The sequence below is a fragment of the Rhinatrema bivittatum genome, chromosome 1, assembly GCF_901001135.1.
Source record: "Rhinatrema bivittatum chromosome 1, aRhiBiv1.1, whole genome shotgun sequence".
NCBI lineage: Eukaryota > Metazoa > Chordata > Amphibia > Gymnophiona > Rhinatrematidae > Rhinatrema > Rhinatrema bivittatum.
The window spans coordinates 39,176,185-39,191,893 of record NC_042615.1 but is presented as its reverse complement, the minus strand read 5'-3'; the positions used below and the strand labels follow the sequence as shown (position 1 = coordinate 39,191,893).

Sequence of the window (15,709 nt, the reverse complement as noted above, 5' to 3'; positions counted from 1 at the left end):
CTAAGGCTATCCTGGAGCCCAGCCATTGCAGCAAGAGTCCTCAGACAGAAGCCATAAACCCTCCCGAATCTGGCAGGCATGCACTCTGAATCTGACCACAGGGTGCCACCATTGTACCATGGCTGGGACCTGTGAATATTGCTTCGGCAGGATTCCCAGCCCACACATGGAGCAGAATAGCTCAGATTTCCCACATGGCAGCACACAGCACTGTCACAGAGTCCTGGGGCTGGTCCCTGTTGCTATTCATTATGCCTGGATTAGATTAGATTAAACACACACACAGACTTATCAACTTCCAACAAAGTAAAAAACTTAAAACGCATTAATAGCTTTCTTCCAGTTTATATCTATAGAGAGCACCTACAACAAATGGAGCTTAAATAAAACTATCACAAAGCAAGGAAAGAGTGTTCCTATCAGCATCAAGTAGTAGAAATACCAAAATTATGTGATACACGCAATCTATACCTCCTGGGGGAATTCTGCGCACAAAAACTTAAAATTCTGCAGACTTTATATTGGTCAAAACACCACAACATATGACAGTCTTTAAGTAATTACATTTTAAATTAATACAGAAAAAAGTTATTAAAGATGCAGAATTTCCCTAGAAATTCACTGTAAGAGTGTCCCTTCTCCCCTGGCCACTTTGCCCTCTTAGGCCCCAACTCCTCCACCTGTCAGTATCTCTCCCCTCCACCTCTAGGCTCAACTCTTTCCTCTCTATTCCCAGTCCCAGCGTTTGACCCCATTCTCAGTACTTCCCCTCACACAGGCTCCCTTTCTGTCTCTCCCGCTCTCACACACATGCTCCCTCTCTCTAATACATATACACACACCCTCATACAGGCTCCCTCCCTCTCTCGCGCACACCCACACACACACACAACCTCATACAGGGGCCGTCTCTCTTGCATACACATCCACACAAGCTCTCTTTCTCGCTCACGCATACATCCTCACATAGGCTACCAATGTCTTTCTCTCATGCACCCGTTCACACAGGCTCTGTCTCACACATACACAATCCCTTCACACAAGCCAGCACCCTCACATACACACGATCCCATTTTCATAAACACAAGCTCCCAATCTCTCACACGCATACACACTCCTTCACAGTCTCCTCATATAGGCTCCCTCTCTCTGAAATTCATACTCAAGCATCCCCCCCCCCTTACCTCCCATGCTCTCTCATCCTACACACACACACACACACTCTCACCGGGGCCTTCCTTCTTCACCACGAGTGGAGCACGTCCCGCAGCACATGCAGGATGCGCTCCGTTCGTGGCATGCCGGGGGTCTCCTCTGCTATTTTCTGCGCAGAATTCCCCCAGGACTAAATCTAGCATTTTCTCTTGCTTGCTACCACTTCCTGTCACAGTGGCTACATCTAGATAATCTCGTTACATAGAGTGCAGGTGGTGTAGTGACCTTGGGTTTTTTCCATTGCCTCATGTATCAACTGCAGGTCAGCTCTCTAGAGATGAAAGTCATTGTACCTGTACCTAATTTGTTGCAAAGTGCTTTAATGGCAAAATAATAATAATTACATAGATTAAAGCAGTAAAATGGTTTTACAGTGATAAAAGTTTATCATGGCATGAATTAAAGAGATGTTTAAAAATCCTACAATACATTCAAAAATTGTATTTTGTTTTATCATTGTCCACTGCAGATGGGGGGGGGGGGGGGCAATAAAGGTATAACAAAACTGCTCATTTTGTATTTATGATTTTAAAAAAAAAAATTCCTTTTAAAGTGTGTAATCCTTTCACAATCCATGTTTAACTTAAAAACGTTTCCATACATCACATAAAACCTATGAATGCTGTGTATAAACATTTTTATTTGATTTAAATTCCGCTTTTCAGGCACTTCAAAGTTTACATTCAGGTACTGTGGTTATTTCCCTGAATCCAGAGGGCTCACAATCTAACAGGGTCATTTATCATTTTGCGTTAGGGCCTTAAAACGCTACCTAGCTTGATGCACTCTCTACCTAGCTGCAATCAAGCTAGGTAGAGAGTACACTATACAGATCATCTTCTCTTTTACCTTTCATGACTGCAAATGACAGAAAATCTTCACTGATGGCACTCCATTTGCAAAAAACCTTTTTGGCCAGTATCTAAATGTATCGCATGTTGCAGAAAATACCTACACAATGCAGGAAAATTATCCTAATTATCCCCCCCCCTTTTTTTTTTTTTTTTTTAATCGCAGGTGCTATTTCCACTATATTAACAGCATTTTGATGAATCTAGGTCTAAATTTGTAACTGAGGCAATGCAGAGAAGTCACAAGGAGCGGCAGTAGGATATGAACCTTGGTTCGCAGCTCTCTGCTCTATCACACTAGGCTACACCTTTGCTCTTCTAAAATAACCCACTACACAAAGGGCATACCCAAAGCAAATAAGAACTACCACAAACTGACAATGGTTGACAGGGGCTGTCACATGGAGGAACACACAAATTAGATCCCAGAAAAAAAAAAACGTTAAGAAACTTACACAAGGTTGATGAGTCCTAGCATGCCCATGCCCCGAAAGTCTGTCTTAGGATCATCACCTTGGAAACCAATGTCTCCCCACTGCTTGGTGATTCTGGACTTCAGTTCTTCACTGGGCATCAGCAGACTCCAGAGCTGAAGAGACACCACCAGACGGCATGTTACTGCAAGACCCTGCTCAAGTTTGTCATAAGAACATAAGGAATCGCCATACTAGGTCAGACCAAGAGTCCATCAGGCCTAGCATCCTGTTTCAAACCATGGCCAATCCAGGCTACAAGTATCTGTCAAGCACCCAAACACTAAGAAGATCCCATGCTACTGATGCCAGTAATAGCAGAGGCCATTCTCGAAGTCAATTAGATTAATAGCTATTAATGGACTTCTCCAAACTTTTTTTAAACCCAGCTACACTAACCACATCTGGCAACAAATTCCAGAGCTTTATTATGCGTTGAGTGAAAAAGAATTTTCTCCGATTAGTTTTAAATGTGCTACTTGCTAACTTCAAAGGAGTGTCCCCTAGTCCTATTATCCGAAAGAGTAAATAACAGATTCACATTTACCAGTTATAGACCTCTCATGATTTTAAAGACCTTTATCATATCCCCCCTCAGTTTCGAGAACCTCCCTCCCACATTTTCCTATGTCATTGGAGCCCACATGTACCATGACAGCCGGCTCCTCCCCAGCACTGTCTATAATCCTACCTAGGTGACGCGTGAGGTCTGCCACCTTCGTATCAGGCGATCCTCATGCCCACCAGCCACCCAGCTACCTACATTTCTAATAATCGAATCACCAACTATGATGGCCGGCCTAACCCTTCCCTCCTGGGCAGTAGCCCTGGGAGACTTGTCCTCAGTGCGAGAGGACAATACATCACCTGGAGAGCAGGTCCTTGCTACAGGATCACTTCCTGCTACACCAGGGTGATGCTCTCCAACCGGGAGACCTTTCTGATCCAAGGCAGCACTGGGGCTGCCAGATTGGATTTGAGACTTGGCTACTGCGTCCCTGAATGTGTCAACAACGTACCAGTCTGCCTCAGCTCCTCCAGGTCTGCCCCTCCAGCCTTTGGACTCATTCTCTGAGAGCCAGGAGCTCTTTGCACCTGGTGCACACATACAATCTCTCACCAGCAGGTAAAAAAAAATCATACACGTGACACTCAATGCAAAAGACTGGAAAGCCCCCCCTCGCCTTCACAACTGCAGACACTTCACTCTTTCACTGCATTTACAAATACAATAACCTTATGGCAATGTTGTATTTCTGCATCATGTGACAATCAAATGCAATGCATTAAATAACTACTTTTAGTATGTTGGTGGAAGTTTATATGCACATCCAGACTGGATGGGACATTTTGGTCTTTACTTACCATAGTTTATTATATTAAAACCCCCCCCCAACATCCTTCAGAAGCTCAGGGTCACAGGCAAAAAAGTTGAACATAGTTCAGCTCAACGCTGAACCATGAAGATGTTCAACCTTGGCAGATGCTCCCTTATCCATCTAAGTCCAGCACAATCATTTCGGGAAAAAGGAGGGTAAAGTAACAAAAGCCATCAGCAGTAACAGACCCTGTACATTTTAAATCTAGCTATCTGGATTCAGATTCTGTGCATCTCAGACACTGAATGCAATCTGCTTTGAAGTGCCTGAAAGAGTGGAATATAAATCAAATCAAATAAGCGAAGCCTGGAGACCTGATTTGGTTCTCACTGGCTCCAGCTGTTGAGACTGGGATTGATATTGAATTAGGGTAGAGAAGGACCAAGCACTGCTGTAATTTTAGGGCACATAGTGAAGAGCTTATGAGTATTACGGAGGAAGCTGCAACTTGTATTTGATAAATCTTTCCTCTAAAAATAAAAATTAAAACAAAAAGAAAATTTAAAAAAAAAAGTATTTTCCCCCCAGTGAATGTCATGTGCAAACAAATATGGCGAGAGATGCTGTGGAGAAGAGGTTGTTAAAAAAAAGATATGCAGATAAGGAAATTAAGGCCTATCTAGCCTGCTCAAATTCCTTCCTGGTACAGTGCCTTAGAACCTAGTTGATTTTTTTTTTTTTACTTTTCCCTTGCTTTTTCACAACCAGGAAGCTTCTGTGCTTATCTCATGCTCTTGAACTCTGTCACTGTTTCTGTCTCCACCACCACCAGTAGCCCTGGGAGGCCACCCCATGCGTCCGTGAAGAAATACATTTCCTGATGTTGCTGGAGCCTACCCTTTGGGAACCTCCTCCCATGCATCCTCTCTTCTGAAACTGTTTATTTGTGCACATTGCTAGCTACCCTTGGGGTTTATGATAGACAGTCAGCTTCCTCCTCTCGCTCTCCTCTTCTTCTAGGGTATGCAGATTTGAGGCCTTAAGTCTCATCTCATAAGGCTTTTGTCAGAGCTCCTACACCAGTGATGGCCAACCTTTTGAGCTCAGTGTGTCAAAATTCATAAAAAAGCCGAGCATAACTCGGGTGGTGGGTCACTTCTAGAAAAATCCATAATTTTGTGATATTTGTAGCTCTAATTAATAACAAGTTATAATTTTAATATATGTACTGTATTTATTAATAAAGCAAAAACAAATAATTCTTTACCTTGCCTGCTTAGTGACTTTTTTGTTGCTGAATTTCGTCAGCTAAATCTTCAATTAAAACACTCTCTCCCCCTCCACCCCCCCTCCCTCACAAACTCTTACTCCCCTGGATTTTCTCATACACACTCATGTTCTCACACTCACTGGCTCCCTCACATACACACAAACACACACACCCAGGCAGGCTCCCATTCATTTTCACACCACTCCCGCTCCATCCTCCAGGCAGGCACCAATTCATTGTCACACACACAGACCCCCAGGCAGGCACCAATTCATTCTCATACACACAGACCCCCAGGCAGGCACCTATGCATTCACACACATACACCCCCAGGCAGAGTCCCATTCATTCACATGCACACACTAAAGGCAGACCCCCCTCTCTTTTGCCAGCAACCTCTGAACCTCTCTCATTCCTCTGCTGCCACTGTCACTGCTGCCACATGACTATTGGGGATGTTACTATTCTTGCACATTCCCAAAGATTACATGTGCCAATCACTAAAAATATATATATATATATATATATATATTTTTTTTTTTTTTTTTTTTCTAAAGGCCACTCCTACACGTCCCCATCCCATACCCGGGCTCTCAAGGCCCTGATGGAGGCTCATAATCTGATTGACTCCTGGAGGGTGACATACCCTCATTCTCGCTCTTACTCCTTCTATTCGCCAGCCCATAATTCGTACTCCCGCATTGACTATTTCCTCCTGGATAAATCTTTATACCATGAGGTCACCTATACAGACCTGGGCATCATCTCTTGGTCGGATCATGCTCCTATTCGTCTCACTTTAAAGCTGCGGGGGGACGATTGCGGCACCCGGTTTTGGAGACTAAACGACTCCATACTACAGGATCCGTTATATGTACAGTCCTCCACGCAAATTGTCCTGGACTTTTTCCAGAATAATGTACACTCGGTAACATCCCCAGTTCTCCTCTGGGAAAGTTTCAAAGCATTTATCAGGGGCCACTTTATTTCCCGAACCTCCTTTCTTAAAAAACAGAGAGAAGCGGCTTGCTCCATACTTCGGGATCGAATTGCTGTGTTGACTGCCCGCCATGTCAGCCTGGGCACTCCCAGGCTTCTCACACAACTCACCAAGGCACGGGAGGATCTACATAGGTTAGAGGTTGACCATATAGCACACGCTATGAATATTACTCGCCAAAATTATTTTGAGGGTGGCAACAAAGCCGGGAAACTGCTGGCCCATCAGCTAAAGAGAGTCTCTTATCAAAATCACATCCTCAAGATTAAAGATGCTCAGGGTCGCCTACAAACCACGGCTCAATTTCTTAATTTTTATAAAAAACTATATGCAGCTGAACCTCAAATTCAGAGAGCAGATATCGCACAATACTTGCAGTCCATTGATTTACCCTCCCTGACCCCGGAAATGCGGGAATCTCTTAATGCTGAAATCACGACCCCTGAAATTCTCCAGGCCATCAAAAATCTCACGGTAGGCAAGGCTCCGGGTCCCGACGGCCTAACGGCCAAATTTTATAAGCTTTATGGTCCCTCTGTGGTTACTCATCTCCAAAACCACTTTAATTACCTGCGTACGGGAGGTGCCCTACTACCTGAATCCAATAAGGCCGGTATCTCTATCATCGCCAAACCGGGTCGGGACCCTACGCTGTGCGCCTCATACAGACCCATCTCATTGATCAATTTAGATCTTAAACTCTTAGCTAAAATCCTTGCTGACCGTATGAATGGTTTTATTGGCCAGATCATACACCCGGATCAAGCCGGTTTTATACCTGGCCGGATGGCCTGTGATAATGTGCGTAAGATTATAGATATTCTTTGGGGCATTTCTAAACAGGATCAGGCCCATGTCCTTTTAGCTATTGACGCCGAAAAGGCATTCGACATGGTCCACTGGCCTTTCCTGTTTGAGACCCTCACCCATATGGGATTTGGACCTTTTTTCTATAATTGGATTCAGGCTCTCTATTCCTCTCCCTCGGCCTGTCTCAAAATCAATGGTACTTATTCAGACCCCTTTATCGTTCAGAAGGGTACCCGACAGGGGTGTCCCCTCTCCCCCCTGTTGTTTGCCATATTCCTTGAGCCCATGGCCATACATATTCGTAATAACTCCCGTGTTCAAGGATACACCTTAAATTCTCATCAATACAAGCTGTCATTATTTGCTGACGATATTATGTTTACCGTGAGCAATCCCCTCCAATCTTTAAAGGCAATTGAAGACGAACTGGCCCGTTTTAGTACGGTATCTGGTTTCAAGATAAACTGGGATAAATCCGAAATTCTTAATATTTCATGCTCTCCGGAATTGGTTCAGATACTCCAAAGTTCCCATCCGTTTAAATGGGCTCCTGTCAAATTAAAATACTTGGGAGTCAATATTGGCAGGGACCTCTCTAATTTATTCCAGCTAAATTATATTCCTCTTGTCCAGAAGATAGACCAGGATTTTATCCGTTGGCACTCCCAACCCCTGACCTGGCTGGGCCGCCTTGCCACCCTTAAAATGAATGTTCTTCCTAGGTTCCTGTACCTTTTCCAAACACTACCTATTCCGATTCGCCCGGATATCTTGAAAACCTGGCAACGGAAGCTACTAAGGTTTTTGTGGCGGAGCAGACCCCCTCGCGTGGCACGAATGGTCCTTTACCAGACTAAAGCGCAGGGTGGTTTGGTTCTTCCCAATTTACTTTGGTACTATGCGGCTGCCCAACTACGGCCTCTTATTGATTGGCATCGTCCACTCGATGGCAAGCCCTGGGTTCAACTTGAGCAATCTTGGATATCTCCCATGCCGTTGTCGGCGTTGATTTGGCAACCCACTCATACCTGGAGGTTGTCCCTGACCCTTACCTCCTGCGCTCGACACACTCTCAATGTATGGCGTCAGTGGAAACGTCAGTTGGTGGGCCCGGAGCTCTACTTTTTACAGAGTTCACTCTTCCATAATACTCTCTTTCAGCCGGGTCTTCCACGCCAAGCTTACTTCACCTGGAAGGCGAGAGGTATCTCCACCTTCTCCCAGGTACTCCATAACGGCGCACCTCTTTCCTTCACCCAACTGCAGGACGTTTTCCACTTTTCCAGTGTTGAATTCCTACCTTACATGCAACTGCGCCATTTCCTACTTCAACTACAGTCCAAAGGGCTGATATCACACCGGCGCTCTCTCTTTGAAGGCTACTGCTCCCATACTCAACTTCCAAGGGGACTTGTCTCGAAACTCTACAAGCTGCTGGCGTCCCACCCTACGGTCAAACCGACACATCTGCGAGCTTGGGAGGTGGATCTGGGCAGACCTCTGTCTGATGACGAATGGGACATTGTCTTTCTTCGCATGTCGCGGGGTCTGGTATCTGCACGGGTGTCGGAGGCCAACTACAAGCTTTTATACAGATGGCATTTTACTCCGCTACGCCTTCATCGTTTCTCCACTAGCCACGACCCTCATTGCTGGCGCAATTGCAATCAATTGGGTACTTTCCTTCATATGTGGTGGGATTGTGCCCTGATACAGACTGTATGGACTTATGTCTCCCAGATGATCTCCGAGGTTTTGGGCCGGTCAATTGTTCTTGATCCTGCCCAGGCTCTTCTTCATCTCTCGGATGACGGTCTTCCAGCTCCTGCACAGACCTTTATTCAGCTGGTGTGCACGTCGACAGCCATGGAAATTGCATACTCATGGAAGAGGGCTCAACCGCCAACGCCTACCGAGCTTCTGTCACGTTTGGACAAGACGTGTACTCTATATCGCCTAACTGCGTTTAAATACCATCGTCTCGCCAAATTTCATCAAATATGGAATCCCTACATCACTTGGCGGCCGCTTCCACTTCCGCCACTCTCCTCTCCTTAATTGCCTGGCTGGACACTATACGGACTGGTGCTTACTGCCATCCTTTTCATCCTTCACGCAAGCATGTTGTTTCGGTTTTCGATTCTTATGATTTCTCTCTTGTTATTGAGTAGCATGACGGGGGGAGGGGGGGAGGGTGTTTCCTGTAATGGTTGTAAACACTGCCATGTACCTCATGTTCTTGTATTACTTGTTTTTGCTTTGTTCTGTTGTTGGTCTTGGCAATAAAATTATAAATTGAAAAAAAGAAAAAAAAAAAAAAATATATATTTTTTAACCTTTGCTGTCTGATCTTAGTTTTCTAATTGATTGGTCACAGGCTTTTTTTTTTCCACCTTCCCTTTCTTATTTTTTCCACCTTCCCTTTCTTATTTTTTATTTTTTTTTTGCCAATTCCTTTTATATTGTCTTTTTTTCTGTTTCTTTTCTCTCCATCTTCTTCCCTCAAACACACAGTCAGGTTCGCATTCTCACATGCATTTCTCTCTCTCTCACACACACACACACACACACACACACAGGCTCTCACTGGCACATGCTAACTCTCACACACACAGGCTCTCTCTCACTCCCACATGCTGTCTTGCTCAAGCACAGGCTCTCACTGTCACATGCTCTCTCTCACACACACACAGGCTCTCACTGGCACATGCTGTCTAACTCTCACACACACAGGCTCTCTCTCACTCCCACATGCTGTCTTGCTCAAGCACATGCAGTCTCTGCAAACATTCAGGTCCTCACTCTCACACACAATCTCTCAACTCATGTCATACACGCGCGCACACACACAGACCCTCAGCCTCTCTCTCACCTCTGGGCCTCCTCTTCGCGGGTCGTGCAGGATGGGCTCTGCAGCGGCCCTGCTACCGGGCTTCTTCCTCTTCTCGGGCCGCTGCGATTTGAGATTCGCGGCGGCCCGTAAGTGCAAGCGATGCTCCTCTTCTGCATGCACTGATGCTTCTCCTTCTTCCTGCCCACGCGGCTCCGGCAACGTTTACTTCCGGGGCCGCACAGGCAGGAAGGAGGAGGAGCATCAGCGCGTTCAACACGATCTTTTTCTTTGGGCTGTGGTGAAGTGAGCCTCACCACGGCCCTGCCTGTCGCTGCGCCTCCCTGCGCCCGGGGGCATTTGGGGGGGGGGGGGGGCTGGAGGGAAACTAAAAAACTAATTTTAAAGGGTTGGCGCAGCCGAAAAAAAAAAAAAAGGCTCGGCACAGCCAATAAAAAAAAAAAAAACGATAGTCCCGAAACTCTAGGCGTGTCAGCAAAAACGGCTCGGCGTGTCACCTCTGACACGCGTGTCATAGGTTAGCCATCACTGTCCTACACCAATTTTGGGAGCCTCTCGCTGGACCACCACTAGTTTCTCCATATCCATTAGGCGGAATGGTTGAGATTTCACCAAAGCCTGTACAGAGGCATTAATCACTCCCTGCACACGTCAGCATCCTTCTGGCTCCGGCCACCACCTTTTCATGCTGCTTTCACTACCTCGAGATCAACCACCACCCTGAGATTTTTCTCCCAGTTAGTATACATCAGTATCTCAGCCCATTCAACCAACTCCCTCGGTTCTTTGAGGTCTGCACAATGAATCTTAGCTGCCAAGCACTCACCCACTCCTTAAAAAAAAAAACCTCTTAGATCACGTTTCATTCTACATACTCCCCAGGGGTGTCCACTTTGTTGCAGACATTGGTGTCATGGGACTGTAGGCACAATGGGCAGACAAGATAGGCAATCTGGTCCTTTTTCTGCCATCATGTTTCATCTGAAAAAAAAAAAAAAACCCCACAAAAAAGGCTCTCTAATCCCTCCTGCAATATTGCTCAAAGTCATTGCTTCTGCCCTCGATCTAGTTTTCTAGTCATACAAAGAAGTGACCGGATTTGTCTGACACGATCTCCCTCTGGTAAGACCATGCAGCCTCGGATCCTGCATGCTGCTGGACACAAGATAACGTCCCCATCCTTTCCTCTAGGGGCACATCCATTACATTTAGCCTGTACCAAACTGATGCTAACCAGCCTCCTTCCTATTACCAATCTTATGAAGAGGAACAGAAGTTGCCCTTTAGTCCTGCCTCCAAAAGACTGACTGAACAGATCCCTCCGTGGACTTACCGGAACATCTCTGAGCTCCCTTACTATCTTATCTGGCCCCACGGTGTTGTCTATTTCTAATTTTATCAGTTTCAAGCAACCACTCAGTTCCACCAATGGTACGGCATCTACAGCCCCAAGTACCCCTTCCCACTATGTGCGGTCTTTATCCATTTCTTCAGCAAACACTGAGCAAAACTATCTCCAGTATTTCTGCTCTTTTTTTAATATTCTGAATGCTCTTCTCCACACCACCCTCTTTGTATTGCTGTTTATACCACCCTTCAAAACTTCTTTAGACCTCTTCCCATCAGATCTATTCCAGAAAACTGTCACACCCAGCAGTGCCCTCCACTAACCAAAAGGGTAGAGTGTAATTTTCTTATATACAGGCCGATACAGTAAAGTGCGCTCCGATGGAGCGCACTGTTAGCCCACGTTTGGCCGCACTATTTTTACCCCTTATTCAGTAAGGGGTAATAGCGTGTTGAAAATGCGCTGCCAACCACCCCCCCCAGAAACTAATAGTGCCCGCAACATGCAAATGCAGGTTGTTGGCCCTATTAGTTATTCCCGCTCAATTCAGAAAGTAAAATGTGCGGCTTGGCCGCACATTTTACTCTCAGAAATTAACACCTGCCACAGGCAGGTGTTAATTTCTGCTGGCACCGGGGAAGTGTACAGAAAAGCAGAAAAAACTGCTTTTCTGTACACCCTCCAACTTAATATCATAGCGATATTAAGTCGGAGGCCCCAAAATTTAAAAAAAAAAAAAAAAAATTAAAAATCTGTCCGCGGCCTGGAAGACGGACGCTCAATTTAGCTGGCATCCGTTTTCCGAACCCATGGCTGTCAGCGGGTTAGAGAACAGACATCGGTAAAATTGAGCGTCGGCCGTCAAACCCGCTGACAGCCGCCACTTCTGTCAAAAAGGGGGTGCTACGGACGTGCTAGTGTCCCTAGCGCCTCCTTTTACCGCGAGCCCTAATTTACATACCTGGGCTTTCTGTATCGCGCGCCCAGGAGAGTGGCCTGCGCTCGCCGGCTCTCCCACCTGTTTTTCTGTATCGGCCTGATAATAATTGCCAGTGTTATTTCCTGGTCAGCCACTAATTGTCTGCATACAGCAGTCAGCTCTTCCCAAGGGACTGTATTACTCCAGTGGTGCTGTCACAGCAACGTTGAGAACCCCCCCAGCTAAAGCCATTAGCTGCATAATTTGTTTGCTCTGTTAACTGATTCCCCCTAGTTTATTGTAAACCAGTACGATAAGACCTTGTCTTGAGCATCGGTATATTAAAAAAGAATTTAAATAAAAAATAAATAATTTGATATTCATTCTCTATCTATCTAATCTATACCACAAAATATCCTGCATGGCTTTAGCTGGATAATTTGTAAGTTATTTGGCTAAATGCCTACTTTTGAATATTTAGGGTATATCCGGCAAATGTTTAGCTAGCTAGACATTTTTTTTTTTTTTTTTAGCAGGATAAAAAGGCATTTTGGGAGGCATTCAGCTAATTTATATATCTAGGCTGTTTCAAGCAAAACTTAAAATTGTGTATTGTGATACTGAGAGCCTTGCCCTAGGTTTGATTTTATGCAAATAAAGATAAAATGGATTCAAATATTCCAAGTCATTACCACAACTGGGATTTACAGGAACTAAACCTTTCCCATTCAATTCATTGTACCATTTGTTTAAGAGAGAGAATTGTAAGAGCATGGCAAGCTGATTTCCACCTCCATTAGCTGCTCCTCGTGCTCCTGATTACTGTCGTCGTAGGGCTGCTTTCGTAGATTTTCCACATACAGGTAGAGCTGTTTATAGCCAGAGATCTGGGTCAGGCACACCCTCAGACTCAGCTTAAACCTGCCAACACACAGACAAATGGACTTTAAAGCAAGCAGCTGCATCGCACTTTGGAGCCAAAACAAAACCCCTCATGCCGATAGGGTTCTCCTCCTTCTGACAAGTAGGACGGAAAGAATACACAGTTTAAGTTACTATAAGTTACTACTATGCGGGCAATTTTTAATACTCATGGCTGTAATTGGAGCAAGGGAGAGAAGGGAAGAGGAATGGTAAGCTCCACACACGAATGATCCCATCCCACTACTTTATTGCTCAGTAGTATAATTTATATATTTGGTGGACAGACTGCGGGAAGTTCAACATTCCTAAAGTTTTGTATATTTATTTATAATCTACTTTTTTGGACTCTTTCAGGTATCGTGGGTATTTCTCTGTCCCCAGAGGGCTCACAATCTAAGTTTGTACCTGAGGGTGAAGTGACTTGCCCAAGGTCACAAGGAGTGGCAACAGGATTTGAACCCTGGCTTCCCTGGTTTACAGCCTGTTGCTCTAGCCGCTAGGCTAACAGGGCTGGGAAAAAAAAAAAAACAGACAAACCCAGATGCCAGGTTGATCAGGTGCCTACAAATTCAGTTTCAAGAGAGCAGCAGGGGCGCAGTAGAGGAAGTGGGGGAGAAATGCACAAGAGCAAGCAAGATTTTCAGTGGCAGGGGACAGAACAAGGTTAGGGGTGGGGCAGGAATCCATGATCATCTGGGCCCCCACCTAGTAATAGGGGGATTGTCACCAGAAGGTGCCTCCTAGGGTTAAAAAAAAAAAAAAAAGCTTAATTTACACTTTCATTGATATTTCTACATCAAAATGGAGTAAGATCCCTTTAATTATTTAATACTATTTGAATGTTTTCTCAAAAGGTAAGGTTTCTCTTTTCTCATCCTGTCTCCTCCCTATGAACTTCTTTGAATATGTTTCACCCAGAAAACTGACGCGCACTTGGCTCTCCTGCATATACATCCCATGAGGCAGTCATGGGGTGTATCATGTGATGTCCCATGATGACTCATTGACATTCCCCAATCTTCTCTGTTGTTTTATGTACTGTAGGCATTAGGGTAAACTAAAAAGGTATTAACTGCTGTTCACGCAAAACTGAAAATCACTTAAAATTCCACAATGCAACTCTCAAAAAAGCCACACCCCCAGGAAACAAGAATCTTTAAAATAAAAAACATACACCCACACATGACCCAAGAAAACCCCTTTTTATGTGATGCTTCCTACAGCACAACAGAAAAATCTAATCTCTGTTGAAAATTACCAATTACCACCTAACTGAAGACTTTTGGGTTTTTTTCAGCCTTCATCAAGAGTACCACCAAAAGACACAATAGAGAAATTACTTACCTGATAATTTCGTTTTCCTTAGTGTAGACAGTTGGACTCAGGATCAATGGGTATTGCGCTCTCCTGATAGCAGATGGGACTCTCCTCCGGAGCCATAGTTGTCTTCTGGCTGCCACTGCCACGGCAACACCCCTGGCTGAGGCGCGTATGAGATCTGATGTGGCATCGGAGAGGAAGGAGACCACAGGCTCCATCGTTTCTCCGGACGTAGTTGCGTCTCTGGAGAGGAGCAAACAGGAGCATGCCACCAATGCGCAGCAGGAAGCGATTTGTAGCGTCATAGCCGATACGTCAAAGGATTGCTTAAAGATGGATTCCAGCCGTCTGTCCTGGGTGTCCTTCAGTGCTGCTCCTCTCTACACGGGGATCGTAGTGCGCTTTGAGACTGCGCAGATCATAGCGTCCACTTTAGGGAAGCGTAGAAGTTCCTGGGCCGTAAGTTCCAGCGGATATAGGGCTTCTAGGGCCCGTCCCCTTTGAAGCTGGCCTCTGGAGCTTTCCATTTCAGGACAATCAGTCAGTTCCTTGATGGGCTTCAACATAGGAAAGTAGCATGAGGTCTTACGGATACACCAAAATGGGGTTCTTCTTTGGTTCCATTATAGGGTCCGTGCCTGGAAGGCCCAGGTCTTTAGAGTCTGGGACACAAGGGCTGGTAACTCATCCTTGTGGAAGGATCGGAGTATGGTTCGGTATGGCTCCATCCCCGGGGGGATTTTTCCTTCTTCCAGGGAGTCAGTTTCGTCCTCTGAGGTGTCTGGATCCCCATCACAGAGGCTTTTGGTTAGGAGAGGCATGTCTTGAGGAGCCCGGGAGGTGCCAGGAATGGCTTGTGCTTCCGACAGGGGTTGAGTCAGATGCGCCGCAGGGGCTGGTTGTGCCTGGACAAAGGTTTGCAGCCCCTTAAAAAATTCCACCCAGGAGAAGGTTCCTGGGTCTATGTTGATCTCAGGAGGGGTTGTAGTGTAGGCCCCAGAGGTGCCTTCCTGTGGGGGGCACAGAGTTGGAAATACATAGGTCCGGAGTACCATCATCAGTGGTTCTGGATCCCTCTCCTGGCTGTAGGGGGTCTTGCCTTGGGTTCTCCTTGAGACTCCTCGCACTGCTGGCATAGGAGAGATTCCAGTTCAGGTTGTGCGGCTCTTAAGTGGCAGGCTGGGCAAAGGGGGTGTCCCTTGGCCTTTTTGGATGGCGATGCCATTGTTTGTGTGCGTGTTGAGCTTAAACCTCGTCTGTGCGTGGAGATATGCGCGCGGGCTATGGAGTTTGTGCGTCTGAGTTCGATGTGCGCGCAGTTGTGCGCACGGCTGAGTTGTGCGCACAGATCAGTGTTTGCCTTTATGGGTGTGCTCAAGTTAGGCACCTCGGCCCTCTGGCCTGCCCCG

At 45.8% G+C, this 15,709-nt stretch overlaps 1 protein-coding gene across 4 annotated transcripts in view; it reads right to left on the bottom strand.

The window, feature by feature from the left end:
- The window catches only part of ELMOD2 (ELMO domain containing 2), an 82,089-nt gene that overhangs the window by 35,537 nt on the left and 30,843 nt on the right, over positions 1 to 15,709 (bottom strand). For all 4 annotated transcript variants that reach the window (XR_003856000.1, XM_029597057.1, XM_029597066.1 and 1 more), the window contains exons 5-6: positions 12,848 to 12,977; positions 2,522 to 2,655 (exon numbers count right to left, since the gene is read on the bottom strand). Coding sequence is in view for 3 of the 4 variants with exons in the window: in XM_029597057.1 (XP_029452917.1) it covers positions 2,522 to 2,655; positions 12,848 to 12,977 (264 nt within the window). In the remaining variant the exon portion in view is untranslated. The remainder of the gene's footprint in view (positions 1 to 2,521; positions 2,656 to 12,847; positions 12,978 to 15,709) is intronic.